General features: G+C 60.4%; 2 protein-coding genes and 1 long non-coding RNA gene across 8 annotated transcripts; 2 read left to right on the top strand and 1 right to left on the bottom strand.

Moving 5' to 3' along the window:
* Positions 1–517: 517 nt before the first annotated feature.
* Positions 518–8,218, top strand: ECHS1. The gene is made up of 8 exons (XR_006603156.1): positions 518–671; positions 1,810–2,007; positions 2,469–2,596; positions 3,348–3,447; positions 4,689–4,793; positions 5,271–5,390; positions 6,799–6,866; positions 7,715–8,218. It is a non-coding gene; the product is annotated as an enoyl-CoA hydratase, short chain 1 (long non-coding RNA).
* Positions 8,219–13,138: 4,920 nt separating this feature from the next.
* FUOM (fucose mutarotase) lies at positions 13,139–20,531 on the top strand. 6 transcript variants are annotated; one of them, XM_045068778.1, is made up of 6 exons: positions 13,139–13,277; positions 14,036–14,104; positions 15,623–15,693; positions 15,853–16,011; positions 16,578–16,651; positions 20,066–20,531. In XM_045068778.1, the coding sequence occupies exons 1-6, from the start codon at positions 13,193–13,195 to the stop codon at positions 20,097–20,099; spliced, it is 492 nt and encodes a 163-aa protein (XP_044924713.1). In that variant the 5' UTR covers positions 13,139–13,192; the 3' UTR covers positions 20,100–20,531. The 6 variants fall into 6 exon arrangements, with proteins under 6 accessions (XP_044924713.1, XP_044924716.1, XP_044924712.1 ...); XM_045068781.1 differs by having other exon boundaries at positions 15,853–15,951; XM_045068777.1 differs by lacking the exon at positions 20,066–20,531 and adding an exon at positions 16,890–17,206.
* On the bottom strand, positions 19,378–24,695 carry PRAP1 (proline rich acidic protein 1). The gene is made up of 5 exons (XM_045068783.1): positions 24,565–24,695; positions 21,616–21,682; positions 20,921–20,973; positions 19,794–19,897; positions 19,378–19,685 (listed from the first exon to the last, which is right to left on the bottom strand). Exons 1-5 carry the CDS (start codon positions 24,570–24,572, stop codon positions 19,444–19,446), a joined length of 474 nt encoding a protein of 157 aa, XP_044924718.1. The 5' UTR covers positions 24,573–24,695; the 3' UTR covers positions 19,378–19,443.
* Between the last annotated feature and the right edge of the window lie 3,203 nt (positions 24,696–27,898).

Genomic DNA, 27,898 nt, shown 5'->3' on the forward strand with positions numbered 1-27,898 from the left:
CTCCCGTCCACGCGCTTCCTTCCGCCGCGGCCCGTTCGTGCCCCGCAAACCCGGCTTCCGCGGACTTCGCGGGGGTCCCGGCCCCGCGCCCGCGGGCTGCGGGGCGGGAAGCGCGTCCCCGGGGGCGTGAGGCGTACCGAGCCCGGGTTCCGCCAGCGACTCCCCCTCCTCCCCCGCCTTCGTCCCGGAAGTGGGGCAAGGGCCGAGGGCCAAAGGTCAAGAGGCGGCGCCGGCTCGCCCGGGGGTCTCTGCGGGCCGCAAAAGGCCGCCGGGCGTGCCCTCCGGGGTCCTCCGGGCTGCTGCCCCACGGCTCGGGGTCACCGACGGCCAGCACGGGGCTGCGGCACCCCACCAGGCCAACCCTGCGAACTCCGCTCCCGGACCCCGACCCCGCCCACCGCTTGCCACGCCCCTTCCGCCGCCCGCTGGTCTCGCGAGGCCGGCTCGGAGTCTGGCCGGGCCCGGACTGGTGCAGCCGGGGGCGGCTCCGCGGGGCGGGGCGAGCGGCGGGCGGAGCGGGGCGAGCGGCGGGCGGAGCGGGGCGAGCGGCGGGCGGAGCGGGGCGAGCCGTCCCCAGAGCGCCATGGCTGCCCTCCGCGCCCTGATGCCCCGCGTCCGCGGCCCGCTGCGCCCCCTCCCCGGCTCCGCGGCCTTGCGCCCCTTCTCCTCGGGTGAGTACGCGACTGAGAGCGCGTGGGGGTCCGGTACCGCGGCCGCACCCGGGACCTCCGGACCTCACTTCAGGGCCTGACGCCGGCCTCCCCCGGCACCCCCGTGCCTCGCCCTGGACCTCACCCCCTCCACCGGCCTGACCCCATCGGCCCTCCCCCTCCTCCCTGTGCACCCAGGGCCCGGCCCCCGCGGCTCTGCTGTTAGGCTGGGCCCCCCTTCCAGCACCTGCTGCCTCAGCGTGCTGACCTTTGCGGTTACAGGTCCCCCCCCCCGTTGGGGGACTCGGGATCACGTGCTAAGACCTCTAGCCTCTTCAGTTTGGTTGTTGGTGAAATTCCGCGGGGTTTGCAGGACTTGGAGAGAATGTGCAGCTGGGGCCTCCAGTTGGCAAAGTTGTGTCCCGCAGCGCCTGGGACGCAGGCCTGCCCACGGCCACTGGTTTTCCGACTCTTGTCTCCCCCAACTGGCCCGGCCTGTCCTCCCCTCGCTCAGCCCTCGAGTTAGGGCCGCAGTGTTCCTGAGGCGCTCTTGGCCCTGTGTCTGGGGGGACGTGCCTGCATCCTTCTCCCTCCCGGGTGTCCCTGTACCTGCCCGGCTACCAGAGCCTGTTGATTTTCCCCGGAGCTCTCTTTGCTGACGGGTGTCTGCGGGTGCTGACCTGCGGTCAGCAGTCCTGTCCTGGGTTGCATCAGGCTGCTGCCAAGCCTCTCACTTGCATCCCTCCCCACCAGACCCTAGCGTGAGTGCCCACAGGCACACAGACCTGTGGCTTCCGAGGTTGTCCTTCCTCCTCTCCAGGCCATGCTGGCCCCGAGTCAGCAGCCTGCCTGCCCCTCTGGCCTGTGAGGCACCTCTCCCCAGTGTGTGCCTCCCGCTCTGCTCCGTGCACACACAGCTCGTTGCCTCACCCAGCTGCAGTCTGTGGAGGGAGCCCATTTCCCAGCCCTCGCTTCTGCGGAATCCCAGGGTATCTGCAGAGTGGGTGCAGGGAGGTGTTCAGACTCCTATGAAGGTAGAGAGCGGTGCAGAGGCCACCGCGAGGCTGAGAGCTGTGGGCTGCTGCCCAAGGACTGGGCGGGGGACGTGTTGGGGTCACCCTGTCCACTGACCTGTCGGAGGCCTGCTCGAATTCCCTAGGTGCTGGCTTTCAGTACATCATCGCAGAAAAGAAGGGGAAGAACAGCAGCGTGGGCTTCATCCAGCTGAACCGCCCCAAAGCCCTGAATGCCCTCTGCAACGGCCTGATCACCGAGCTCAACCAGGCCCTGGAGGCCTTCGAGGAGGACCCAGCCGTGGGGGCCATCGTCGTCACGGGTGGGGAGAAGGCGTTTGCAGGTGCGCCAGGGGCTGACTGTGGCATGTGACATTGTGAACAGACTTACCCCTGCGTGGTGGTATCAGAAAAGTCAGGGCAACTCAGGGTTGACTTAAACATCGTGGAAACAGACACAGAGCTGCTCTGCCTGTTTAACGTCCTTGGCAATCAGGTTTTGTATGTGTCGGGGCTTAAGTGACTGATGAATTAGCCCTGCCTTCCGAGTCTAGCTTGCATCAGTTTCCTGTCCCGCAGTCCCTCTGTGTCCTCTTCGTCAACACATAGCATGGCGTGTCGCCGCAGTCTCTGCTGCCCAGCTCTGTCCAGGTGGCCAGCACTGCGCAGGGCCTGCGTCGTCCGCCATTCGCAGCAGCCCCCAGTGCCTACATGTGCTGCACACTCATAGCTCCCTGAGGGTTTGGGGGTGCAGCAGTCCTCGGGTCCCTGCTCTCTGGTAACTGGGACTTGTTTCCACCCCCAGCCGGAGCTGATATCAAAGAGATGCAGAACCAGACGTTCCAGGACTGTTACTCCAGGAAGTTCTTGAGCCACTGGGACCGGCTTGCACAAGTCAAGAAGCCCATCATAGCTGCTGTCAATGGCTACGCTGTGAGTGTCAGACCACGTCTCCTCTCAGTGCACCGGGAGGCGTGGGATAAGCTACCTTGATTTTGAAAAGGCCGGAGCGAAGTTACAGTTCCGCCGTTCCTGCTGAGGGACGTCACAGATCCAGGACGTGCAGAGCAGAGGCGCTGTAACACCAGCTTTCCTTAGCGGGTGTTTGCTGTGGGCTTTCGCATTCTCAGCCCTGCCCGTGGCCCCTGGGCCCCTGCGACTCCTAGGAATCTCCCCCTTCTGCTGGGCTGTAGGCCACACATTGCCTTCTCCGTGTGGTTTCAGTGGCTCCAGCCTGCTCTGCACTTGCCACGCTCGAGAGCGCACTGTCCTCTGTGTGGTGTCTGGGTCTCTGGGCACGAGGACACCCGATCATGGTGAAGCAGTGAGGGCATCTCAGCTCGTGACCAGCTGGTAAAGCTCCCTGTGGGTAAGGTAAGGCCAGCCAGTCAGGTTCATTGGGCCCCAGTCGAGCGTGCTGGTTTGCGAGCTCTCTGTGGCTGCCGTTGAGCCCCCACAGCAGAGCAGAGACTGGGGGCCCCAAAGCGGAGAGAGTTTGCCGCAAGGCCCTTCACAGAGGGGGTCACCAGCTCAGCCAGTTTTAAGTAACTTGTGGAAACACTTAAGTGACTTTGTGTATCTGGTAGTCTTTGCTGTGCCCTGGGCTGTGTTCGTTTTGATGGGAAATTCATATAAGCAAATGGAGTGACTCTGACCGGTGCCTGGTGGCCCCTGTGTTTTACAGCTTGGTGGAGGCTGCGAACTTGCTATGATGTGTGACATCATTTATGCTGGAGAAAAGGCCCAGTTTGCACAGCCGGAAATCCTGCTGGGAACCATCCCAGGTAGAGTGATAGCGTCTCCGGCATGAACGCTCCTCGCCATTCTCCAGAATCTGCCCATGTCTCAGGAGCTCGTGGCCTTTTCCAGTCACAGACCAAAGCATGCAGTTTGCTGGTGACGAGGGACCTCGGCTGTGGTCTGCGCGCGCTGGTGGTGGCCGCCTGTCTGTGCCCATTGCTCCCCCTGCCGACCAGCACACTAAGCCCGGGGGACACAGCAGAGCTCAGAGAGTGGCCCAGGGGGCCTTAGGTCCAAGCAGGCTCCACTGATGACTGCCAGATTGAGTGAGTGTCAGACACTATTAGGGAAGGCTGGCCACATCCCGCATTGTCACTGCAGTGACGCCTGCTTGTGACCCACGGTTCAGCAGAGCAGGGAATCTGATCCCCCACAAGTAGGGTGACGGGAGCCATGGTCAGACAGTGACTCCTCTGTACCCTGGGGGCTACCTGATGAGAGCTCTGGGCTTATGGCCCCACAGGGTCTCTGCCCTGCAGGTGGAGCCTGGAGCCCAGAGCATCTGCTGAGCAGCTGTCAGATCCGCAGAGGGTGTCTGAGTTGGCCAAGGATGAGCACAGCCTTGCATGATGCTGTGCTGGCCACTGGGCTGTCCCTGTCCCAGGGCCCAAGGTCTCCGCTTCACTGAGGCAGCGCCTGAGTCTTGGATTGTAGGTTTCTCCATCAGGTGGTCCCTTTGGCTCACCCGGGCAGCCCGGGGTTCTCTGTGGGGCAGACAGAAGACGGGGCCTCAGGTGGGACAGACAACAGGGCCCGGGTGTCCCTGTGGGGCAGGTGGACGATGGGGCCTCCGCGTCAGTGTAGCCAATGATGGGGCAGACCTCTCCTGCTCCAGGTGCAGTAGGTCGGGTGAGCAGGAGGGGGAGTGGGGCACGTGGAAACCAGCACTGGGCCAGAAGGCCACAGTCAGAGCAGCTTGGGAGGTAGAGCCCTTGCTCTTGCTTCAAACTCTGGGGGGAGCGGGCCATGATCAGAGGCCACCTCAGCTGCCCTCCAGGTTGGACTGGGCCAGGGCCTGAGCTACACGGACCCAGTGTGCCAGGCATGGGGCCCCAGTATGAAAAGGAGGCTCACCTGAAGTTTCTTGGGTGGTCTCCTTTCTGCCCACCTGCCCCACCCAAGGAGCCCATCTTCATCCCTCAGAATTTGCTGGACGTGTGTCCGTGCCATCTGGGCTTGTACTAGCCATGAGCCAACTATGACCGATAGCTCTCTGCCCCTGCAGGTGCAGGGGGCACCCAGAGACTGACCCGCGCTGTTGGAAAGTCATTGGCCATGGAGATGGTTCTCACTGGTGATCGGATCTCGGCCCAGGAAGCCAAGCAAGCAGGTGTGGGCCAGGGCCACCCCACGGAGCCAGCTGCCTGGGGAGCTGGGTGGAGAGGTTGGTGGGGGCTGCGTCCAGGTGTGCCCGTGGGTGACAAGCACCGTCATCTTGGGAGTCCTGAGAAGTCAGGGCACACGTGCCTTTGTTTTTCTTTGGAATGCCACCCACAAGAGAGTAACTAAAATATACATCAACTTCAGGAGTCAAAACATTCCTGTTTCCCTAGCCGGATGTCAGCAGTAAGGGATCTCCGAGACCTTTGCAGGCACACCCTGTCTCCGCCCCAGGGGACCTGCTTTCCCTCCCTGTTGGGGTGTCTGTGAGTGCGTCGACATGGCCCCACCTCAGGGACGGTGTGGAGCCTGGGTCCCCACAGCCCCCTGTTGGCCCCCAGAAGCCCCCAGCCCCAGGAGCAGCACCGTGACTGGGAGAAGCACAGTCAGGACCATTTGCACTCCTGTTTACCTGTTCGTGTTTTAGGTCTCGTAAGCAAAATATTTCCTGTGGAGAGACTGGTCGAGGAGGCCATCCAGTGTGCTGAGAAAATCGCCAGCAATTCTAAAATCGTACTGGCAATGGCCAAAGAATCCGTGAACGCAGGTAGGGGTTCCGCCAGGAGGAGGTGTTGTGCAGGCCGCCGGCAGGGGCCGGTCAGGAGCCGTGCTGCTCAGCCGGTCTTCCGAGGCCACCCTGGCCGGAAATCGGGAATATTGTTAACGTCGGGATCCCGGCTTTTTGTAGAGTTCCGGTCTTCGGGTGCTTGCTCATAGACTTCCTGAAATGTTCTGAATTATCCTTGGTATTAGGACCCAAGAGAGGAGCTAGCCTGAGGGACAGAGAGTGACAGGCACTGGGGTGCAGGGCGATGGCCGGGAAGGACAGGACGATCCCTCAAGTAAAGGCAGCTCTGGCTGCCGAGAAGCCCGGCTCACCTGCCGGGTCCCGGTGGAAAGTGTTCTCTCCTCAGCCGCTCTGCCCGCAGCCGGGTGGCCACACGCGCCCACAGGACACCAGTGTGAGCCGCAGCGGGAGACACGCTGCTCCCGTTGCTCTGGACTCACAGAGCCACCGCCTCTCTGAGCCTTGCCGAGAGCTTCTTGAATCTTAGCATAGCAGATTGTGCTCAGCATTGGGGGAGCGCTCCCCAGGGCCGCTTGTTGAGAAGGCCGCGAGCCTGGGCCGGCCGCTGAGTCACTCGGGTGTGGGTGCTCTTCTGCAGGGAGGCAGGCCCCTCCCGGTGGCCGCCAGCCTTTCGTTGGCTGAGCTGTTGTTCCTGACGCATCCACGGGATGAGCAGGTAGCATTTGCTTACACGGTGGACACTGCCATGCGTGGAGACGGCCAGCAAGGCCACAGTCAGAGGCCTCACCGCTCACCCCAGGTGCTCAACCAAGAAAGACCCTGCACCTTCGCTGGAAGGACGACCCACAGCAGTGGTGGTCTTACTGCCCCGGACTCTTCCGGCACACTGTTCCTGTTGCGGGTTCTCATCCTTAATTTTCATGTCTTTTAAAACGTACTTAGTTCTGGGGTGCTTGGGTATCTCTGTCCGTTGAGCACCTGACTCTTGGTTTGGGCTCAGGTGATGATCTCGGGGTCATGGGATCGAGCCCAGGTCCAGCTCTGCACTCAGCAGAGTGTCGGCTTGTGACTCTCCCTCTGCCCTCCCCCGTCTCATGCATACACGTGTTGTCTTTCTCTCTCAAAATAAAATATTTAAAAAATGAAATCCATGTAATTGTGCAGGCTCTCAGGTCCAGTTGTGATTACTGGACAGAGTTAGCCTCCGCACCCTTTACTCAGTTCCTCGTGCTGCTCCTCTTGGGGCTATGGGAGTCGCAGCCAGGACAGGGCCTTTGAGAAGGGGGTGCTTCCCAGGCTCCCATCCAGATCCCGGCGAAGTGAAGGTTCACGTGGGTCAGCGGGAAGTGTTTCCTGTCATCATAAAAAAGTTGCCTATACCCACATCTAACACCTGAGTTCCTGACTTCAAGCTTCTCTTTTTCAGCTTTTGAAATGACATTAACAGAAGGAAACAAGCTGGAGAAGAAGCTCTTCTATTCAACTTTCGCTACCGTGAGTAAACATTCGGTGGAGGTAACAGGTGGGCCAGCCATAGAAATCCCTGGAAATTTCCTTGCAGGTTTTTTCATTAAATGCTATTTCTCTTTGGTCAAACTGTTTGCTTTCCCTATAGCCAGATCAGATGTGTCCTGTCCGTGAGTACAGTGTGCAGAAGCTCACGCGTATTTGAGGTGACTTCCTGCTGTGTGGGGTCTGACGACTCGCACACTTAGGCAAAGAGTGCTTGTGTCCCGTGCAGGGCATCTGCGCCCGTGGTGTTGGTGTCCTGTGTCATGCCGCTTACCTGGAGTTCAGGTGTATCCTGACGCCATCTCTGAAGCTTCATGTCAGGGTTTTCTAGGATTTGCTAGTCACTGAAAGGGAGTCTTTGTGAGTCATTAAAACCCACCTCTCCGTATCAGAAAGTCACGTTTAGTTGTTTTGTGGAAGAGAGTAGAAGTGACTGCGGCTGTTGAAGTGAAGGTGTGTGCGTGTGCACACGCAGGTGGCGAACGCGTGAGTGGCCCCACCAGGTGCGGCTGAAGCTCTCTGCGGAATGAGAGTTTATCGGACACACAGTGTGGTGGTTCCTGGAGGCTCACACCGAGGGACGGGGAGGGGCATAGACAAATGGCACTTCTAGATGCCGTTTCCAGGGCAAGGTCAGGGAACCCAGGCGGTTCTCAGGTTCCCAGGCAGTCCTGATGCGGTACCTCCCGCCTGTGCTTCTCCACTCTGTGGAAGTCCAAGGTTCTGAGGACCCGGCCAGACTGATCAAACCCCACAGACGGCCAGAGCCCGGCGCCTTGACTCTCTAGGAAAACGTGACCGTCCATCTCCTGTTTCCCATTTCCCACCAGGAAGACCGGAAGGAAGGGATGACCGCGTTTGTGGAAAAGAGAAAAGCCAACTTCAAAGACCAGTGAGCATCACTGCCTCTGCCTTGAGCCCTCTACTTAAAGACAAGTTGCAGTCTGACCGTCTTAGAGCAGATAAATCCTTCTCTTGTAAAGGGCCTCACAGGTGACACCAGTTTCTCTTCCAGTCGGGCTCTTGCTCCCCGGGGTGGCGGGCCGTCTTCACCCAGCGGCCGTGAGAACCCAGGCGGGGGCGTGTTCACGCTCTGAGTCTGTTCTTCTTAATCAGAAGTTACGGAGGCGCCTGGGTGGTGCAGTGGGTTAAGTGACTGACACTCAGCTCAGGTCATGTCTCAGGGTTGTGGGATCGAGCCCCACGGAGGGCCCTGCTCAGCAGGGAGCCTGCTTTAGGTTCTCGCTCCCTCTGCCCCCCCCAACTTGGGTGTGTGTGCTCGCTTGCCTACTCGCTCAAATCAATAAAAATCTTTCTATCAGTTCTGCTCATGAGCCTTTGGTGGTGTGCTCAAGTTTTTACTTGATTTCAGGACCTGAGAGATAGTTCAGTGCCAGACACTCTGTTCAGTGAGCGGCGTTGGGCTGGAAGCGCGTCCCCCATGTGGTCACTGCAGACTCACAGCCGGTGAACGGGACCGCTCAGAGGGCGGGTGCTGCCGACAACGTGGCAGACGCTGGGCCTCTCTTCTCTGGAGGCCAACGCCACGTCACTCTTCAGACTTCTGTTTTGTCGTGCTAGACCACAAGCAGACACGTCTGTCAATCAGTCCCCTGGCACACTCCCAGGTTAACCGTCGTTAACAGTTGTGTAGCTTTCTAGATGCTTCTGTGCACACACATGCAGACACACACGGGATAGCTGCTTTCTTACAGAAAGGGCTGGTGCGTCCACACCCCTGCACAGTGCGGTGATCCGTTACCTTCCGCTCCAGGCCCACAAGTGCACCGTCCCGTTTGCCCATCATCCCGTCATCGTGGTGACGTCTGAAACATAAAGCTTACTGTCTAAGTGGTCTTTAAATGCCCCGCTCAGCGGCACCACGGCCATCCCCACCATCTGTCCCAGCACTGCTTCGTCCCCAGAGACACTGTCCCCACCACATGCTAACCCTCGGCCCCCCGCAAGCCCGGCGCGCCCTCTGTATCCGGGAATTCAGTGCTGCCGGTCAGCCCATCCAGCTTGCTTTCCGTTGCTCAGCATTGCCCCTGTGAGCATTCCATCGAGGGCCCACAAGTACTTTAGGGCACAGGAACGTCCCTAATTATTTATTTATTCCCGTGGTGTTGGACATTTAGGCTGCGTCCAGTTTCTCGTTACCAGCACTGTTGCGGATGACCCAGCAGTGGCCGTTCTGCGTGTGAATCCTTGCACCGAGGTGCAGACACGTCTGTAAGATTTGGAGCAGCGAGCCTGCTGCACAACAGGGCCACCCGCAGTGGGCACCTGCTCGCTTGGCCCCATCCGTGGCTGTCAGCAGGGCCCCTCCCCTGGTGCTTCTCGGTGCCCGGCTGGCCGAGTCTCCATGGGTGATGGGCAACGGCTTGCATCCAAACCTCAGGTGTTTGCTTAAATCACGTGCCCAGAGCTGGATCAGAGCTATGGGAGGCCCTGAAACTCGTGGTCTCCGAGGCATCTCGGTTCCCGAGAGCTGTGCTCTCGGCTGTCACGCTGAGTGCTGTTTGCTGTGGGGACAGAATTAACTCCACTGGCTTCAGACTCTGGTGGGCCAGCTGCATCCCCTGACCCCACCTCCCAGGGCATGGAGTGACCGGGGCAGGGGGTGCCCAGTTCCAGGAAGCCCTGTCCGCCTCACCAAACATCTGCTGCTCAATTTGTGGCTGAGCACAGCACCGTGCTCTGGACCGTCCGTCTCTCCAGGCCATGGAACAAAAGTCTGAGCACGGGTCAGAGACCATCCTCCTGCTTGGGAGGGCTTCATGGGTGCAGGGGCTGTCGCTCTCCCAGAGTGGGGCCCCATCCTCAGAGCATCCTCAGACCCTCTAAGGGGAGGTCAGGCCATGTGCATCTCTGCCGGCAGCCGCTGGGCACCAGGGGTCCCAGCTGGCTCTTGGCGCTGGTGCAGACAGGGCAGGTGCGGGCTAACTGATGGGCGCGAGTGAAGGGCGAGGCTGACTGCCATGGAACCCCCGTCCCTCACCCCATCGGTCCTGCTCTGTGGCGATGACCCCAGCTCTCAGGGAGAACCCAGGGCTCTGTCTAAGCAAGGGCTCCACAGTAAGACCCGGACCTGGCTGCTGCGGGGGCTGTGCCTCAGAACCCTCCTCCCCGGAGAGCCCGCTGTCCCTGAGCCCAGTGGTGCCCTGGGGCCTCCTGTTAGTGATCCCGCCCACTCTGTCCTGCAGGAAGGTCACCAAGTAGTCCAGTGACCGGAACGCAGCCGAGATCACAGGGCTGGGGTGGGGCCCCGACTGTGTTACCTTCCCCAGCCCCCAGGAACTGAGCTGAACGCACCTGCACTTGAGAAAGAACTGAAATCATCTTCTCCAAAGCTCTGGCTCTCTGAACACCTTCAACTACTCTCGTGTCATTCTCAACCCTCAAGGTCTTGAACTGTGGGACACTTACTACGGAAGTAGGTACAAGGGGGTTTGGGTGGCCTGGTTTGGGCTCTCCCTGTGGGTAGGTTTGTCAGAAGGCTGGGCGTTCTTCCTGGTGGCAGGTGTGGAAATACTCATTGACTAAAGCTGAATGCGGGGCGCCTGGGGGCTCAGTGGGGTAAGCGTCTGCCTTTCTTTGGCTGAGGTCATGATCTCGGGGTTGTGTGATCGATCGAGCCCCCTGCTCAGCGGGGAGCCTCCTCCCTCTCCCGCCACTCATGCTTGCTGTCTCTCTGTCTCAAATAACAAATATTTTTTTAAAAAAAGCACTGAATGCATACTCAGGGGTTTGTGCTGGGTGACATACAGCATATTCTAGATTCCAGTGCCAAAGGAGGACCTGAAAGGTGGCCTTCAGTTTTCACGTGCCTCGGGAAGTGGCCTCTATCGCTTGATTGCGCGACAGAGCCCCAGAGCTCCGCGGAGTTTTGATGAGCCCATGTGACACTTGCCTTCATACGCTTGACTTAGCCGTGCTCAGCCAGAAGCCAGGAAGTGGTTAAACCCTGAATCCGTACACGACAGTCTGTGTGCCTCAGAGGTCTGACTCCAGAGCTGGGCAGGGACAGGAGCCCACCCCCTCAGCCTGGACCTGGCATGGGGGCTCCGGGTTGGGTTGCTGACTGCCCTACGCAGGACAAGCCCAGGGCCCACAAACCCCACAGCGAGGCTCCCACCCGCTCTGAGTTTACGGACCTCTGGCCCCATGTTGTTTGGGATTTTGATTCGTTTTTAAAGGGGGAAACTTAGCTTCTCACCTGTGCCACTTGGGTGGCCCCTTGCAGGCTGGTTGCCCTTCCCCCTCCCCATCCCCTGGCCAGCTCCTGACTACTCTGCCCAGCGGGGCCAGCCCAAGGCCCTGCGTTCCTGGCCCTGCTGGATGCCAGGCTGCTTTCCAATGGACTCCCTTGGCCAGTCGGACTCCCAGGGCCCGGCAGTAAAACACAGAGACATCTTTACCTTCTTCTTCAGGTTTTTGCTGTAGTTTTGTTGTTTTTTGTGTACAAAGCCTTCCCAGGAGTGGCCTGGCCTCCCAGCATTTCCTGTCTCCAAAGGACTGGAGGCTGTGACAAAGCACTGACCACACAACCCTGAGTCCCTTTGGGAATGAAGTGGAAGAAGGTAGGCTCCACAGGGAGGGAGCCTGGCCTTGGCTCTGGGTCGGACTGTCTCCTGCTGGGCCGGTGTGCCAGGCAGCCCCGTGAGCTGAGGCCAGGGCCCGTTGGAGCTGAACAGGGTCCCATCTGCAGGGTGAACCATGAGGTTTGGTGCTGGGTCCGTAAGCGGGCCAGCACACGTGTGGGCAGCTGCGCCGCCGTCTGCCCTCCAGCCTGAGTGTGGGGGAGGGATTGGAAGAGAGCGACCAAGATCGAGAGCCAAGGACCTTGTCGGCAGGGCTTTTGGCGTCCATGTCGGCAGGGCCCAGGAGACTCCCAGACCCGTCAGCCATGTCTGCAGAATTGCTCCTGAACTCAGTAGCTCAAGGCAGCAGTCCTGGCTGTTCTCACAGTCTGTATGGGTGCCAGTGGGTCAGCCTGTCTTCACCTCACTGTGTCTGGGTCCTGAGTTGGAACCTTCTGACCAGTCACTCGTCTGTTGTTTGGTGCTGCCTCCCCTGGGCCTAGCTGGGGCTAAGGGCCAGAAGATCCACAGGGAGGCTCTCTGTGTGCCCTAGGCTTCCTGCCAAAACCGTGTCTGGGCTCCCTGGACAAGCGTCCTGACGAGAGAATCAGGAGGAAACCGTACTGCCTCTTATGACCTATCCTCAGAAACACCCTCTCCAGTACATTCTTTTGGTTGGAGCAATTACAAAGGTCCACCTGATTCAAGGGAAGGGAAGAAAACCGTCGCTCAGTGGAACTGTGCCCATGGCCCTCCAGGATGGCAGATGGAGTGTTGCCACCATTTTTGGAAAACAGCCTGCTCCACAGCCAACCAGGGTCTGGCCCTGGACACAGACAGCCTGTGGGGTGCACCTCGGGTTGGTGAGCATCTTCCCGCAGGGAAGTGGTGACATGGTGGACAGGAAGGCACGGTATGGTTAGTGGTCCCAGCATCCCAGATCCCAGGTCTCTAGGGACAAGGGTCCAGCAAGTGGGGGACTCTGGCCAGCTGAAGGCAAAGTGCCCCCTCCGTTCCAGGGAACGCGCTGTGGACCCAACCCCCACCCCACCCCCAATCTGGACACCCCATCTTGGTGGGGTGGGAGATGGGAAGGTCCAGTCCTGAGGAGGATGGGCAAGCTGGGGTCCCGTGGGAGGGGGGAGAAGAGGTCAGGTCACTGCTGTCCTGGGATGGAACACGGCACCCCACTCAGGTGAGGGGTGTCAGCAGGTTGGTGCCTGAGAGACAAGGTGGAGACCCCACAGTAAGGGGCTCCCCGCATACCAGCTTGGCCCAGGGGCGGCTCCTGCCTGCCCTCCAGGTTTCCCTCCAGGGCAGGCCCGTGGCTGTCCTTGCGAGGAGGAATGTTGGTGAAGAAGTCGGACGGGACCGGCCACCCGCTCCTGCTGGGGTGGGAGTTGGGGTGGGGGGTCAGCGAGGCCTGGGGGCGTAACTGAAGGGTGATGGGGAGGCCGCGAGGGGCGGCAGCGGGGAGCTCGGGTCTGGGACCAAGCGAGGGACCTGAGGCCCCGGAAGACGCCTGCTGGGTGGGCCGGGTGTCGCCCCCGCCCCCGGTCAGCCGAGCCGCAGTCCTCCGTGCGTCCCGCCCCTGAGCTGGCGCGAGGAGACGTTCCCCACTGCCCGCTCCTGCCCCCGCTCCTGCCCCCGCTCCTGCCACGCCCCTTCCGCCGGGTCACGCCCCCTTCCGTCGGGCCACGCCCCTCCGCTCCAGACCCGGCGATCATGGTGGTGCTAAAGGGCGTTCCGGCGCTGCTGTCCCCTGAGCTGCTCTACGCCCTGGCGCGGATGGGGCACGGCGACGAGATCGGTGAGGGGCGGGGACAGGGCCTCGGGACCCCCACCCTTGGGCGAGGCGCGAGCGGGACCCCCGCCACCCCAGGCCCTACAGGGGTCCCGACCCAGACTGTGCCCCAGCCCGGGGGCGACGACTCTCAAGCCCGGGAAGAGCCGGGTCCTGGGGTGGAGGCCTTGGTTTGGCCGCCCCGTCCCACTTCCCAATAGGACACGCCCCACCCTACCCTCCCAACTCCTACCCCCAACTTCTTTAGGAAACTGGGGCCAAGTTGGTTGGGGGCCAAGCCCCTGCCCAGACCTTGGTCGGCCCCAGGCGGTCACGAGGACTGTGGCCCTTGGTCCAGGCAGCGCCGCGTCCGGCAGGTCCGGCCCCTCCCCCAGCCCGGCTTTCTGGGGCCCCGGGCCCAAGTTCCCAGCCGCGGCCTCAGGCCCAGTGCGCTGCTCGTTCTCCAGACCCCTCCCAGACGGCCCCCAAGGGGCCACACCTCTTTCTCTGGCGGTTTGCCTTTCCTGGAGCCCTGGACCTCGGGCGGGGGCTGCACGGTCGGCGCCCCAGGGGGTAGAACGGGGCGGGGTCCCGAGTTCTCCCTAGTCCTCGCGGCGCCTGCAGCTTCTGCTCTAGGAAGCTTCCTCTCCCCGCCGCCACCTCTGACGAGAGGGGTCGGGGAGGGCAGGGGGCGTGGTCTACCGTGGGCGGCAGGTGCCCCGAGGTCTGTGCCCACCCACGCGGACCCACCAGGGGATGTCTGACCCGGTTGCGTGGCTGTTCAGTTTTCGCAGACGTGAACTTCCCCACCGCCTCCATATGCAGGTGTGGGCCGGAGGAGATCCGCGCTGACGGTGAGCCGCCGCTGGGCAGGGAGGGGTTAGGCTGGAGACCCAGTGCTCCAGCTCTGCGCTCCCCAAGCGTTGCCCTGTGCCCCCATCCCCACTTATGCCCCAGCCTCCACCGGTGACCCAGGGAGGCCCCCAGAAGTGACCCTGGGCCTCCTGCCCCATCTCAGGCACCTCTTGGTAGCTTCTTGCAAGTGGGGAAACTGAGGTCCAGTGACTTGTTGGCTGCCTGAGCACTGATGCACCCCTGCTCCCCACAGCCCAGGTCAGGTGTTCAGCTTTTACTCTGCTATAGAAATCCCAGTACTGACCTCGCAGGCTCCGGGTGCCCACATGCTCTGTCTCTGGGACCCTCTGACCCTCAGGGGTGGGTGGAAGGCGTGACTCGGAGGGGCCTGGAGCCAGGGCCCCGAGGTGACAGTAGTAGCAGTTAGTACCAAGAGCAAGGGGGTAGGGGGTGTGAGGACACCAGCGTCCTGCCCTGACCTGTCCCACCTGGGCTGGCACTGGGCTTGGCTGTCCCCCACCCTCAGCAGTGCTCTGAGGGGACACAACTCTCCCTGCAAAATCGAGGCCACTGAGGCACAAAGATGTGAGATGTAGGGTAAACCGGCCCTTCTGGACAGGGGGCCAGTGGTCTGAGGCCCGTTCAATGCGCTGCTGACTCCAGACCTTGGCTTCCGCCCTCTGCTGAGGGAGATGAGCCAGCCGTGCCTGGGTTTACACCATGGGCCAGAGGACCCAGCACACTCTCCTCTCCAAGGAGGACAGGACAAGGTGGGCCATGGGAAGGGCCCGAATGCTGGAAGGTAAGGAGGGGCCAAGCTTCCGAGTGTCCCGCACGCCCTGCGAGTTAGTGGAAACAGGCAATGAGGAGTGAAGGCCCGCGACGCAGACAGGTCTGACCATGGAGAACTGCAGAGAACACAGCAGAAGAGAATGCACTCAGGACAGCAGGGCTTCCCAGCCGCAGACTAATAAGATGACAGCCGATTTTTGTCTTGTCCCCAGCCCCGTATTTCCCCGTTCTGTGCAACCAGCACAAGTCCCTTTAACAATGAGAAACCAGCTCCACAGGATGACAAGGACCTCGGAAACCAGTGGGCAGCCTGGGGCAGCCTGGGACAGAACAGCCTCTTCCCAGACCCCACTATCCTCATAGGAGAAAGGTGGCCACCCAGGGGTCATGGGGGGGTGCTGCGGTCAGGGAAGTGGCCCGGGTGCCCCTCCTGGTGGATGAGTAGGGGAGGTCACCACCAGGGGCCTATGAAGTACGGACTGGAGGGCAGGGCGAGCCCAGGGCTGGGACGGTCACAGGTGCTGTGGCAGGGAGACGCTGGTGCGACCCCAGCAAGTGTCACCAGGCGGCCTGCGTCCTCCGCCCTGTCCCGGGCCCGAGGCCGTCCTAGCTGGCCAGCTTGGTGAGGCCCAGGGTAAAAGGCGTGGACAGGCCTGGAGAGCAGGCGGCCCTCTTGGTGGCCGGGTGGGACAGGGCTCCCGTCTGAAGCTGGCATTCCGCCCTAGGCCTGGGCATTCCACAGCTCCTGGAGGTTGTGCTGAAGCTGCTGCCACTGGACACCTACGTAGAGAGCCCGGTGAGCGCCTGTTGCAGTGCCGCCCCTCCCTGCTCTGGGCCTTGGTTTTTTCTTGGTCAGACCTCAGAGGACCCCTGAACTGTCATCCAGTGGGAGGGGAAGCTGGGACCAGGGCTGCTGGGTGCACAGGCCACAGAGCTGAGCCCCCTCTGTCCCTAGGCTGCTGTCATGGAGCTGGTGCCCGGTGACCGGAAGATTGGCCTTCAGACCCCGGTGTGGAAGAGCTACGAGTCCATCCTCCTGGAGGCTGGCTGCGTGGTTAGGCTGCTGCCCCACCCAGGGGGCTCCCGGGGACCCTCTGCACCTCTGTGGAGGCTGGTGGGAGTAACAGACAGGGCCCCCAAACCCCCCTACAGTTGTGGCTCATGTGCTCCACAGAAAAGTGACCCTGGGGGTGTGGCTGTTCCCACCCCCCAGCCTCTCACCTCTCAGGTCAGGGACCCTGTCATGGCCTGGGGTGTGTCACCCACCCCAGCCTGTGTGAGCGGAGCCAGGGGCAAGTGAGGCACCCCTGGCCCCTGTCTTATGGCCAGAAGCCTGGCCTAATGCTGTGTGTCACCCCTGCATTGTGGAAGGATGTACCTCTCCTCCCCAGGACCTTCCCCTCGACACGTCTTGGGCAGGACCCCTCGATGACAGGCTGCCCGGGACTCCTGTCCTGAGCAGGGGCCCTCCTGCCCTTAGACCAACTCCAAGAGACACAGGGCCCCTATGACCCTGCCTGCCCAGTTCTCACAGCTCAGAGGCTGAGCATCCTTGGGACCCCAGCCAGGAGAGCCAGTCGTGGAGCTCAGAGTGTCCGTGTCTCCTCATGCCGCTGGTGCCTGCTTGGGCCCTGAGGGTTTCTGAGCAAGGCCCCTCCACGGTGCCATTTTGCATTCCAGAGCGCCCTGGCGAAGATAGAGAGGTTTGAGTTTTATGAGCGGGCCAAGAAGGCTTTTGCTGTTGTAGCAACTGGGTGAGTTCTGGCCGAGTCCCTGGGGTCCCTTTGGGTCCTGCTGGTCAGGGTAGGTTTGGCTGGGACTGTCTGGGTCTGGGTCCCGGAGCCACTCCCTGTCCCCCTGCTCAGCCCCGGCCCCGCTGGGAATAGGACTGTCGGGATTCCCTGGAGGACTGGTCCCTGGGCTTGCCTAGTGGGCGGGACGGGGGGCGGAGCCGGGGACCTAGCCTGGTGCTCAGCTCAGCTCCTTACTCAGGGAGACGGCCCTTTACGGAAACCTCATCCTCAAGAAGGGGGTGCTGGCCCCCGAGGCACTGACCTAGGCCTGGCGAAGACCCCTGGGCCCAGAGAGGAATCTGCATCTCTGGGCCAGACCACGGACAAACCGGCCCTGTCCTGCTCAGCCCAGAGCGCCCCCAACTGGGGACCCTGGGGGGCCAGGCCGGTCTTTGGGGGGTAGGGGGAGGTGCTGCTGACGGGGGACTGGGACTCACCCAATTTACGACAATGATGTGAAGTGTGGTGACTCGTCTCTGAAGTCAGAGGTTTCAACAACAGCCCCGTCCTCACAAAGACTTGTTCGGTGCCGAACACGAGGGAGCCACTGGCTCCTCGGAGCGCCCCCCACCCCGTGCATCCTCAGGGAGGGAGGAAGGCCTCTCTCCTCCCTAAGGTCCGAGGCAGGTCCCTGGGTTCGGGACAAGAGCTCATAGGAGCAGAGGTCCTCTTGTGAGGAGCCCCCGCGGAGGGCTGGGCCGTGTGGCCGCGACTGCACTGCGAGAGCCTGGGGTGGACAGAGCAGCTGCCCAGGGGCCCTGAGTGGAGGGGGTTCTGCAGTCAGCCCCAGAGCTGGGGGTGGTGGGCAGGGGTCATTCTGGGTGCTGGGGAGGGTGTGGATCAGTCGTCTGTTCCCTCTCCCCAGTGGTTGAGTGCCTACTGAATACACGGGAGCCCGAGCTGTTCTGGGAAATGGGCTGGTTGGGGTGGGGAGGTGAAGGCCAGGAGGATGTCCTTGCGTTGCCAGCAGGCAGAGGGCCAGACTGCCCGAAGGCAGCCCGCGGAAGGGAGGCTGTGATGGCTTCGGCATGAGGCTTGGGCTGGAGTTCAGGGTGGGGGTAGCCTGCCATCACTGCTCTGGACCCCAGGGTCTCCCCAAACCTTCCCACTCCCCTCCAGACCTTCCTGTAGCCATGCGGCTGCTTTGCAGAAGCTGGTGTGCGGGGCGCCTGGGCCTCTAGGCCCCTCAGACCTCGGGGCTGGTGTCCCAGATGTCACAGAGAACCTGGGGGGACAGGCAGGCCCCCTGGGCAGGGGGACCAGGTCTCAGCCTGGCCGGGCCCAGTCATTGCCAGGGCTTAACCTCAGACCCCTGACCCCATGGCCACCTCTAGCCACACAAAGGCCTTGCTTTAAACAGCTTTATTGAGACTTAACTGACCTATAATAAGCTGCACACATTCCAAGTGTACAGTCAAATGCCTTTGGATATTGTCTACACGGGAGAGCTTCTGGCCACTGCCAGTGTCCTCCTGCTCACAAGGCTCGCACACCTCAACGGCCCACCCACGAAGCCCCAGCTCACCCCGCCTCCCCAGGCACTCTCAGCCCTGTGGCTGCACCCTCGGGCTGGAGGAAATGCCCTTGGGGAGTCCTGGCTCCAGAGAGAGACTGGGCTACAAACCACCCTGGTCTGCCCAGGGCCAAGGTCACCACTGACTGACCTTGGATCTGAGCTGGGCACCCCCAAATTGCTTAGAGATGGCCACCCTTGACCTGACGGGGCAGGGGGAATGACCTACGGGCCTGCTAACCCCCGTGCGTACCATGCGGGATGCAATCTGGGGCCTCCCCAGGCACCTGGCTCCCCGGATCTGGGGCAAGAGCGGGTGCCAGGTGCACGGTGAGGAGGCTGGGGCCCACCCTGCCGCTTTAGGGCAGGACCACGGACAGGTCACGACCTGGTCCAGTCTGGGGTCCCATCCACGGTGACATGAAGATGACCTGGCCTGCTGGCACAGTGCGAGGTGGTGAGCACATGAGCCACTAGGGAGAGCCCTGGGGCGTGGGCTGCCATCCAGGTGCTCAGAGGGGACCCACGACAGGACACGGAATTCCAGGGCGCGTGAGGTCACCCCAGACCAGCCCGCAATCCCCGGAGCAGCCGCGTGCCTCAAAATCGAGCCCTGGATGGCCTCTGCCTGGAGCTCTGTTTGTCCTAACCAGTGGAGGGGCTCAGGCCAGGGTGTCGGGGGCACTCCAGGCTTCCCTCTTGAGGCAGAGGCGAGATTGCCACAGGCAGCGTACTCGACACAGATTCAGTGCGTCAAATAGCCCCAGTGAGCCCATGCCTGCAGCCGCAAGGTTGGGCCATGCCCTGGGGTCCGGCCCCTCAGATAGCACTGGACAAGCACCCAGAGAATGGGGAGGACCAGGAGCCTGGGCCTGAGCCCTGCACCACCCCCCCAACCTGAGCCCCTGTGCACCTGAGCACCCAGCGACGCACCCTCCTGCTGTCTTTTTAGGGCCCATCTGTGGGAAGCTGACTGGTCCCAACCACTGACCTCTGCCATGCCCCGGGCCCCATCCCACCATCCAGGGAGGAGGCCTGAGGGGAGCCGATCATCCCAGGAGCTGGGGCGCTGGGTTAGGGGAGCTTTGGGGGCCCTTGGTCTTTGGAGACCAGCCTGTGCACCAGGATGACACAGGCCTTTCCTTGTCCCCGACAGAGCAGGCTAGGACCATGGTCACTGTTGCTGAGGACACATGTGGCCTCCACCCCTATGAGGTTTATTTTTCCAGTTGGGGAGGTGTCAGGGCCCCCCGGAATCCTCCCTGGGGTGGTAGATGTGGTCTCGGTCCTCCTCTGGCCCTTGAAGCGCCTGGGGAAGTGACAGTGCCCAGGGCCACAGCCCTGCCTCATCCTGGGCCTCCCTGGCCTCCTCGGCCTCCTCGGGCACTGGGTGGTACAGGTCATCACGGTCCAGCTCAGGATCCCACCTGGGGCTTGGAACATGGCCCAGGATGTCCTCCGTCCCTGCCTGGGCCTTGGAGCCTAAGGATAAGGAGATGGGATGGAGGCGAGGTTCTCCTGGAGGAAAGTCAGCGCCACCGGGGCTCCGCCGCTGTGACCTTGCCCCCCTTCACCTGGTGCCTGCCTGACCTTGCCGTTTCTCCCACGTGGCAGCGGCAAGGTTTGGCGCCGCTAGCAGCCCCAGGAGCTGGTTGTCCGTTTTCAGAATGTCCACCACACGGGCGTCCCAGGCCCTGTGAGCAGAGCTGGGTCAGGCCTACCTGTGCAGGAAGAGGAGCCAGGAGCCCCGCCAGTGAGGGCGACCACCGCCGTCTGAGCAGCCTCGAGGTGCTGGGCAGGAGACCTAGCGGGAGGTTGCTCCCCACCAGCATCCTTCGTGGCTCTATTCTGTCCCTTGCCAGTGGCCCCGGGGGACCGCCGGACAAGCACCACTGACCCCTCCACTGCCCAAGAGCTATGGCCAGGCAACCTCCATGGAACCCAGACCCGCCAGCCAGGCAACCGCCCCTGCTCCGCCGCATCCCTGAGCTATAGGGGCCCAGGAAGGTCGGAGAGTCTCTTGGGTGGCGTCCTAAAGGTGTCCCCTGAGGAAATATCTTGGCCCAGCCCTGCATCGTGGAGACCTGGAAAACTTGGGCAAGAGCTCCCTCCTGTCCCAGAGGCCAGGCCTGTGCAGGCTGGGGAGTGGCTGTCTGGCCTCTGGCCTCTGGCCTGGCGTGGCCCTGGGGGAGAAGCCAGCGGTGTTGCCTCATGGGAGTGCAGGGAAAGGGGCACGGCTTAGAAGCGCCTCTGTGGGGGGCGCCTGGGTGGCTCAGTGGGTTAAACTTCTGCCTTTGGCTCGGGTCATGATCTCTGGGTCCTGGGATCAAGTTCTGCTTCGGCCTCTCTGCTCAGCAGGGAGCCTGCTTCCCCCTCTCCTTTTGCCTGCCTCTCTGCCTGCTTGTGATCTCTCTGTGTCAAATAAATAAAATATATATTTTTCAAAAAGTGCCTCTGTGGGTAACTATAACCCTGGGTGTGGGGGTGGGGTAGCCGCCCTGGAGGCTGCTAGGAGAGCTAGGGGATCATTCTGGAGCACCACCCCCGCCTTGTAGGTCTCTGACAGATCCCACAGGATCCCATGCTGGTCGGAGCAGTGCCCCCTCCCCGAAGCTGCTGGGCAGGGCCTCCCCACATCCACAAACGCCCTTAGCCTAGAGGGTTCCCAGAAGGGGCAACAGCAGGGGAATGTGGCCAGGGCTGCTGGGGACACTCACTCCTTTGTGTCCCACTCAGGACCCCCGACTGGGCCTTTGGTCTTGATGAGGACCTGGAAGAGGGAGGTCACAGGTGTGGGGTCCATGGTCCGAGAACACCGGCTCCAAGGCCCCCCCGGACCATACTTGCTGACTCCACCCCACCCTCTGGGGACAGGATTGAGGCCCTGAGGTTCCTGGGGAGACAGGGCCACCCCTGGGGCTGTGTCTGCTCACGCTTCCCTGGCTGATGGCCTGAGGAAGGAGGGCCAGTTCCTCTGAGCCCAGCCCTCTGTGGAGCCAGGGGAGACAGGGCAGTGAGTCGAACATGACCCTCGGGGAAGGGTCGCTGTCTATTGCCAGGAGGGGGTGGGCCTTCCCCTTCCCTGCCCTCCCAGGTGTGCAAGTCTGAGTGGTCTGGACCCAAGGCAGGGTGGGCAGGAAGAGGGCTGGGGAGACAGGGCCCGACACCAGTTACATGCACAGGTCACACCTGAGCGGCATGCACGAGGACGAGGAGGGGCTCAGACTCACAGGGCACACACGAGTGTCATCAAGGGCCCCTCCCCCATCTGGACCAGCAGGCGGCTGTGACAGGGGCCACTCCCGCTCAGCTTGAGGCCCTCGCTGGTGCCCACAGGGCCACCTGCTGCCCCGGGTGCCCTTTCTTCACTTTCCGGGCCGGTGGGGCGGGGCTCGCGGAGGAGCACACGTACCTGGGGCAGGGAAGCTGGGCCTGCCTCCCCCAGCAGCAAAGCCAGCAGGCCAGTGACCAGGAGGAGCCTGAGGGGACCAGAAGGGAGAGTGAGAGACAGGCCAGGGCTGCCCCTGCTCATCAGCCTCCGGACAGGACACCTGGGTGGGCAGCCCGGCGTGCTGGCAGCTTGGGTCCAAGCCAGGGAGGCCTGGGGCCAGGTCCACGGGTGGTTTCGTTGTGCCTCCATCCCACAGACCAAGGACACACGGGCACAGGGGTGGGACCGCCACAGGCCCACACTTGCTCCCGGGGCCCTCAGAGCAGGTGCCACTGCCCGCGGCACCCAGCACTCTTGGCAGACCCTCCGCGGCAAGCTCGGGCCGCCAGGTGGGTGTGATGGGCCGTGCGCCCCCCCAGCTCCCGGCATTGGGCTGGCAGCTGCACCTGGGCACACGCCCCCGGGGCACAGAGCAGTGAGGGCTCCCAGCACCCTAGGCTGAATGCTGACAGGCTAGGACCCGGGGCAAGATCTCAGAGCGCTCTGTGTCCGAGGCACCCGGAAACTGTGCACACGGTGCCCTCAGGGCCGGACGGCCCCTTGCTCCTCTCAGAGCTGTGGCTGGACAGTGGTGCCGGTGCCCGGGCAGGAAGCCCAGGAGGAGGCGGGCAGGATGGGGTGCTCTTTCCAGACACATTCAACTGGACCCTAGGGTAGCCAGGATGGCCGGCAGGGGAAGGGGGCCAAAGACCAAGCCCCAGGCTGGGAGTCTGAGGGGCCAGGGCCAGAGGGAGGTGACACAGAAACATAGGACAGGAGAAGGATGACCCAACTGTAAAGGTCCTGGACGCCTCATCCAAGACAGGGGAGGGGAGGGAGACAGACGGGCGCCTTGTGTGTGTGTGTGCGTGTGTGTCCGTGCGTGTCCATGCGCCTGTGTGCGCCTGATGTGTGTGTGTGTGAATGTGCCTGATGTGTGTGTGTGAATGTGTCTGTGCATGTCCGTGCGTGTCTGTGCATGTCCGTGCGTGTCTGTGTGCCTGTGTGTGCCTGATGTGTGTGTGTGTGAGTGTGTCTGTGCGCGTCCGTGTGTGTCTGTGCGTGTCCACGCATGTCTGTGCGCCTGATGTGTGTGTATGAGTGTGTCCGTGCATGTACGTGCGTGTCTGTGCGCCTGTGTGTGCCTTGTGTCTGTGCGTGTCCATGTGTGTCTGTGCGCCTGTGTGCGCCTGATGTGTGTGTGTGTGTGTCTGAGCATGTCCGTGCGTGTCCGTGCGCCTGTGTGCGTCTGATGTGTGTGTGTGTGAGTGTGTCTGTGCATGTCCGTGCGTGTCCGTGCGCCTGTGTGCGTCTGATGTGTGTGTGTGTGTCCGCACGCATGCCTGCATGTGTGTACGTGTGCACGTGCGCATGGTGTGTTCGTGATGCATACGGTGTGCAAGTGTGACAATGTGTATGTATCTTGTTAAAAAACAAGACAACACACCCAAAATGGAATCGCTCACCCCGAACCCCAGGTCACAACCCGAACCCAGAACCGGATCCGTAGAGCAGCGAGGCGGGAGCGGCCGGGTCGGCCCTGGGCGGGTCACCTGTCCCACAGGCCCCTGCGTCCGTCCCCTAAAGAAAAGTCGCCGCGCAGTGACCCATCCGCGTTGTGCTGCTGGGATGTCCTCGTCCTGCCCCTCCTGCCTGTAAGTCCACGTGCAGCACCTCCGAGGGCCTCCTGTCTGCTGGCTGGGACGCCCGACTCTAGCCGATTTTGCTCAAATGAACTCAGCATTTTTCGTATGCCTGTTTATCTTTTAGCAGTCTGGGCACACGGGCCTCTTCCTGGCTCTCCGGGGAAGGGTTCTTTCTGTCTCTGCAGCTGGCAGGGTGGCAGGCTGGGCAGGGCTGGGAGGGGCCGGGGAGCCCCGGGGAGCCCCGGAGGCCAGCAGGGGCCTCAGATGAAGACTTCCCACAAGCTGTCCCCTCACCCCACCGCCCCAGATTCCGGTCCCACAAAGACCTTGGCCTCTTGTCCAAGTGGCCCAGCACTTCAGGGTGAAGGTTCCTGTAGACACCATGGGAGCCAAAGGGCAGGGGCGTGCCCTGGACTTTGGGTCGTGGGCCTGGTCTCGTTCAGCTGCCCTGCCTCTCCAGAGCACCAACTCCCAGACAGAGGCTGGCTCCCGTGCCGGCAGGGGCCGACCCGCGGACTCGTGCCTGCGTGTCTGGACTCCACACCTCCACCACTCTGTCCAGCTCAGCCAGGGAAAGCACCTCATGGGAGGTGACGCTGCCAGGTCCAGGGACCTCAGATCCTGGCTGAGGGCCCTGTAGGCCTCTCTCCAGGAGGACAGCTCTGGGTTCCAAAGGGCTCCCAAGGCCCCCAGGCCACCCAGTGACCCACCTCTCTACAAAGGACCTATGGCCTCTGGTTCACACCAGGGTACCAAGGGGAAGCCCCAGAACTGGAGGACGAGGGGAGAGCCCTGGCTAGAGGAGGAGGGAAGGGGACTCCCACGGGATGAAGGAAAGAGGGGACCCCTGCTTCCTGGGTGGTGTTCCTTCGGGGGGCCACTGACCCCTGCCCTCAGCCCCTGACAGCCTCCAGCCTCTCTCGACCCAACCCTCTCTTTCCAGCAGTCACAGACCTGGTGCCTCCTCCCTCCCATGCGCAGGGGTGATTCCTTGCTGGGCCAAGGGACCCCAAGGGACAGCTGTGCTTTCTCTTTCTCATGGGAGACCCAGGGGTGGCCCTCAAAGCTGGTGCCCGGATGCAGACTACAGAAGGGCCACAGTCCCTGGTAGCTCCGTACAGAGAGCTCCGGCAGCCCTGGGTACAGCAGCCAGACACTGGACCGAGGACAGAGCCACCCCGCCTGCCCGCCTCCCCACCAACGCCCTCCTCTGCAGCCAGCCTGAGCCAGGAAGGAGGTGCCCCGGGGGCTGGGGGGGTCTGGCTTCAGGGGCATTAGGCATTACCTCCTCATGATGGAGCCCCCTTCTCGGTGTAGATGGTGCTCTCGGGGACCTGTAGTTCCAGACCCAAGCACACAGTGACTCAGACACCTGGCCCTGCTCCTCCCCACCCGGGTTTCTCGGGGTTTTATGGCTCCGTGTGGGTGTGTCCGGGCAGAGGTCAGAGACCAGGAATCCCAAATGCACCAGCGACTCATTCTATCCAACTGGCTCCCCGGCTACCGCCACTCCCACGGCCCAACCCACACCCATGACAGGACGGACCCGAGGCAGCGGTGCCTCCCACCTTGGCACCCATGCTGGACCCTACACGCCCCACGGCCCCTCCTCCTGGCCACCCACGTGCAAAGTGTTCTGACATTGCAGGCCCGAGCTCAGTGGCCCAGGGGTGCCGGACCCCAAACTGGGCTGCCTCGTTGGCTGGAAGCTGGAAAACCATCCCCTGCCCTTTGTGCTCTGGCATTCGGGGCACAGTCCCCCTCCTGGAGCTGGGTTTGCTCAGACACAGGCAAGGGACAGGGCTTCCCACAGGCCAGAGTGAGCAACGGGCTCTGGACCGAGGCCCGAGGCCCGAGGCTCAGGTGCAGCTGAGAAGTGGCTGCTCTGACAGGCAGCTGAGCCTTGGGTCAGGAGGGGGCGCAGGCAGCCTCCTGGAGGGCGGTGGGCAGAGGCTTTGCGGGGGCACGTCAGGGAGGCAGCCCTAAACATACCTGCGGGCTCGCAGCTGTCAGCAGAGGGCAGAGCCCCCGGATTGACCAAACCCGGCCTTGAGCAGTGTAGGCACAGGAGGGACCCCCAGGAAGCCAGGCAGCAGAACCAGGGAGGACAAGTGACTGTGTGAGGTCAGTGCGCACAGCACAGGGGAACAGTGCGCAGATCCGGTCTGAGGGCATCGCTGAACCCCCATGACCCCCAGGGGAGATGCCAGAATCCAAAGTGGCTACGATCTAGTTTGGTTTTTGTTTCTTTTTTTATTTTTATTTTTTTATTTTTTAAAGATTTATTATTTATTGGACAGACAGAGATCACGAGTAAGCAGAGAGCCAGGCAGAGAGAATAGGAAGCAGGCTCCCCGCTGAGCAGAGAGCCCGATGCGGGGCTCGATCCCAGGACCCTGGAATCATGACCTGAGCTGAAGGCAGAGGCTTTAACACACTGAGCCACCCAGGCGCCTCTTGTTTCTTTTTTTAAATGAAAAGAATCGACTTTTTGAGCAAATTGAGGTACAGAGAAAAATCTAGCAGAAAGTAGAGCCCTCACCCACCCCCTCCGGTTCACCATTTCCCACCAGGGACGTGTGGCACCAGCATTGCACCCCTGTTCCCCTGACAACACAATTCAAATGTGTATTTTTCAACTGAAAATTACAAGACAGGCAAAGAAACAAGAGAAGTGTGACCACAATTAGGGGGAAAGCAGGTGATGGAAAGTGTCTCTGAGCCGACCTGGATATTGGGCTTTGGGAACAACAGCTGAGCGGAGCCCGTGGTACAGAACTAAAGGGAAGGAGAAATGAAATGTCTGAAGTAATTTCAACAAACAGAATTTTTTAAAGAATCAAATAGAAATTCTGGAATTAAAAAACAATCACTAAAACTTAAAAATTCAGTAGAGGGTTCAGTAGAAGACACATCTAAGCACTTAATATCTTTAAGTTAGATCCACTCTTAAAGATGGGTCAGTAGAAATTGTCCAAGGAGGACGTCCTAGAGGCCAGTGTCACCCGGACGGCAGAGGCAAAGACACTACAAGGAAAAGAAAAGCATAGACTAGTATTCCTCATGAACACTGACAACAGATTCTTCATAAAATATTAAAACACATAAAAAGGAATTTATTTTAGGAAGGCAAAACTGATTTAATATTCAAAGATGAATTACTATGTTGCACTATACTGATAAAATGAAGGACAGAGGGGCACCTGGGTGGCTCAGTGGGTTAAGCCTCTGCCTTCGGCTCAGGTCATGATCTCAGGGTCCTAGGATCGAGCCCCCCCAAAAAATGAAGGACAGAGAACACATGAGCATTTTAATAGACGCAGAAAAGGAATCTGACAAAGTCCAGTTCCCACTTATGATAAAGCTGGAACTAGGAACTGTTCTAGGAACATGCCTGTACAAGACACCACAGCAAACCCGAATTCAGTGTAGGACTGACAGCTTTCTCCCTAAGTCTGGGTTGGATATGAAGACGCGGCTCTTCAGCGCCGTACAGTCGATGCCAAGCAGTGGGGCAAGAGAAGAAAACCGCTTGAACTGGAATGGAAAAGTAAAACCGTCTTTATTTGAGGAGGATGTGATCCCATATTTAGAAAAGTTCTAAGGAATCCAAAAAGAAGTTACTAAAAATAAATAAACGAGTATCAAGATCTCAGGCTATAGGATCAATATACAAAAATCAGTTGTCTTTATTCACTAGCAATGAAAAATTTTATTGAAATTATGGGAAAAGTTGATTCATAATAACACTGGAAACAATGAAATAATAAGAATAAATCTAATGAAAGAAGCACAAGACTAGCGCTGAGAGAAGTTACAGATCTAGGGGCGCCTGGGTGGCTCAGTGGGTTAAGCCTCTGCCTTCGGCTCCGGTCCTGATCCCAGGGTCCTGGGATCGAGTCCCACATCGGGCTCTCTGCTCAGCAGGGAGCCTGCTTCCTCCTCTCTCTCTGTCTGCCCCCCTGCCTACTTGTGATCTCTCTATGTCAAATAAATAAATAAAATCTTTAAAAAAAAAAAAAAAGAAGAAGAAGAAGTTACAGATCTAAACACATGTGTGGGACGCTCGGGGGGCTCCGTGGGGTAAGTGTCCGACTCTTGATCTCAGCTCAGATCTCGAGCTCAGGGTTGTGAGTTCAAACCCCACACTGGGCTCCATGCTGGGTGGAGCCTTTTTTTGAAAAAAAAAATCAAAATGCATCATTTTTAAATGTAAAACCTGAAATTATAAAACCCCTGGAAGAAAATAAACGAGAAAATTTTCATCACTTTGGGTTAGATAAAGAGTTCTTAAATACAACATCAAAAGCATGGTACATAAAAGAAAAAATGGATGTTGGACCTCATCAAAATGACCAACTTCTGCACTTCAGAAGACACCACCAAGAAAGTGAAAAGACACATCATAAACTGTGAGACACTGTTTGTGAATCATCTATTTGATAAAGGACTTGTATCCAGAATATATAAAGAGTTCTTACAACTCAATAATAAGACAAAAATACCCAACTGAAAAATATTTGGAACATTTGAACAGGTATTTCACCAAAAATATATAAGTGGCTAATAAAACCATAAGGAGATGCTCAGCTAGCTTCATTCGTTATTAATATCATTAG

The sequence above is a fragment of the Mustela putorius genome, unplaced genomic scaffold, assembly GCF_011764305.1.
Source record: "Mustela putorius furo isolate JIRA1106 unplaced genomic scaffold, ASM1176430v1.1 tig00003909_pilon_pilon_pilon, whole genome shotgun sequence".
Classification (NCBI taxonomy): domain Eukaryota; kingdom Metazoa; phylum Chordata; class Mammalia; order Carnivora; family Mustelidae; genus Mustela; species Mustela putorius.

Excerpts from the sequence above, each read along its gene's own strand:
- FUOM (XM_045068777.1), top strand. The coding sequence starts at position 13,193 with ATGGTGGTGCTAAAGGGCGTTCCGGCGCTGCTGTCCCCTGAGCTGCTC. Across the intron at positions 14,105-15,622 it reads GGAGGAGATCCGCGCTGACG|GCCTGGGCATTCCACAGCTC; the intron begins GTGAGCCGCCGC and ends ATTCCGCCCTAG. Across the intron at positions 15,694-15,852 it reads ACACCTACGTAGAGAGCCCG|GCTGCTGTCATGGAGCTGGT; the intron begins GTGAGCGCCTGT and ends CTCTGTCCCTAG.
- PRAP1 (XM_045068783.1), bottom strand. Across the intron at positions 20,974-21,615 it reads GCCCAGCTTCCCTGCCCCAG|GTCCTCATCAAGACCAAAGG; the intron begins GTACGTGTGCTC and ends TCCCTCTTCCAG. Across the intron at positions 19,686-19,793 it reads CACGTGGGAGAAACGGCAAG|GCTCCAAGGCCCAGGCAGGG; the intron begins GTCAGGCAGGCA and ends CCTTATCCTTAG.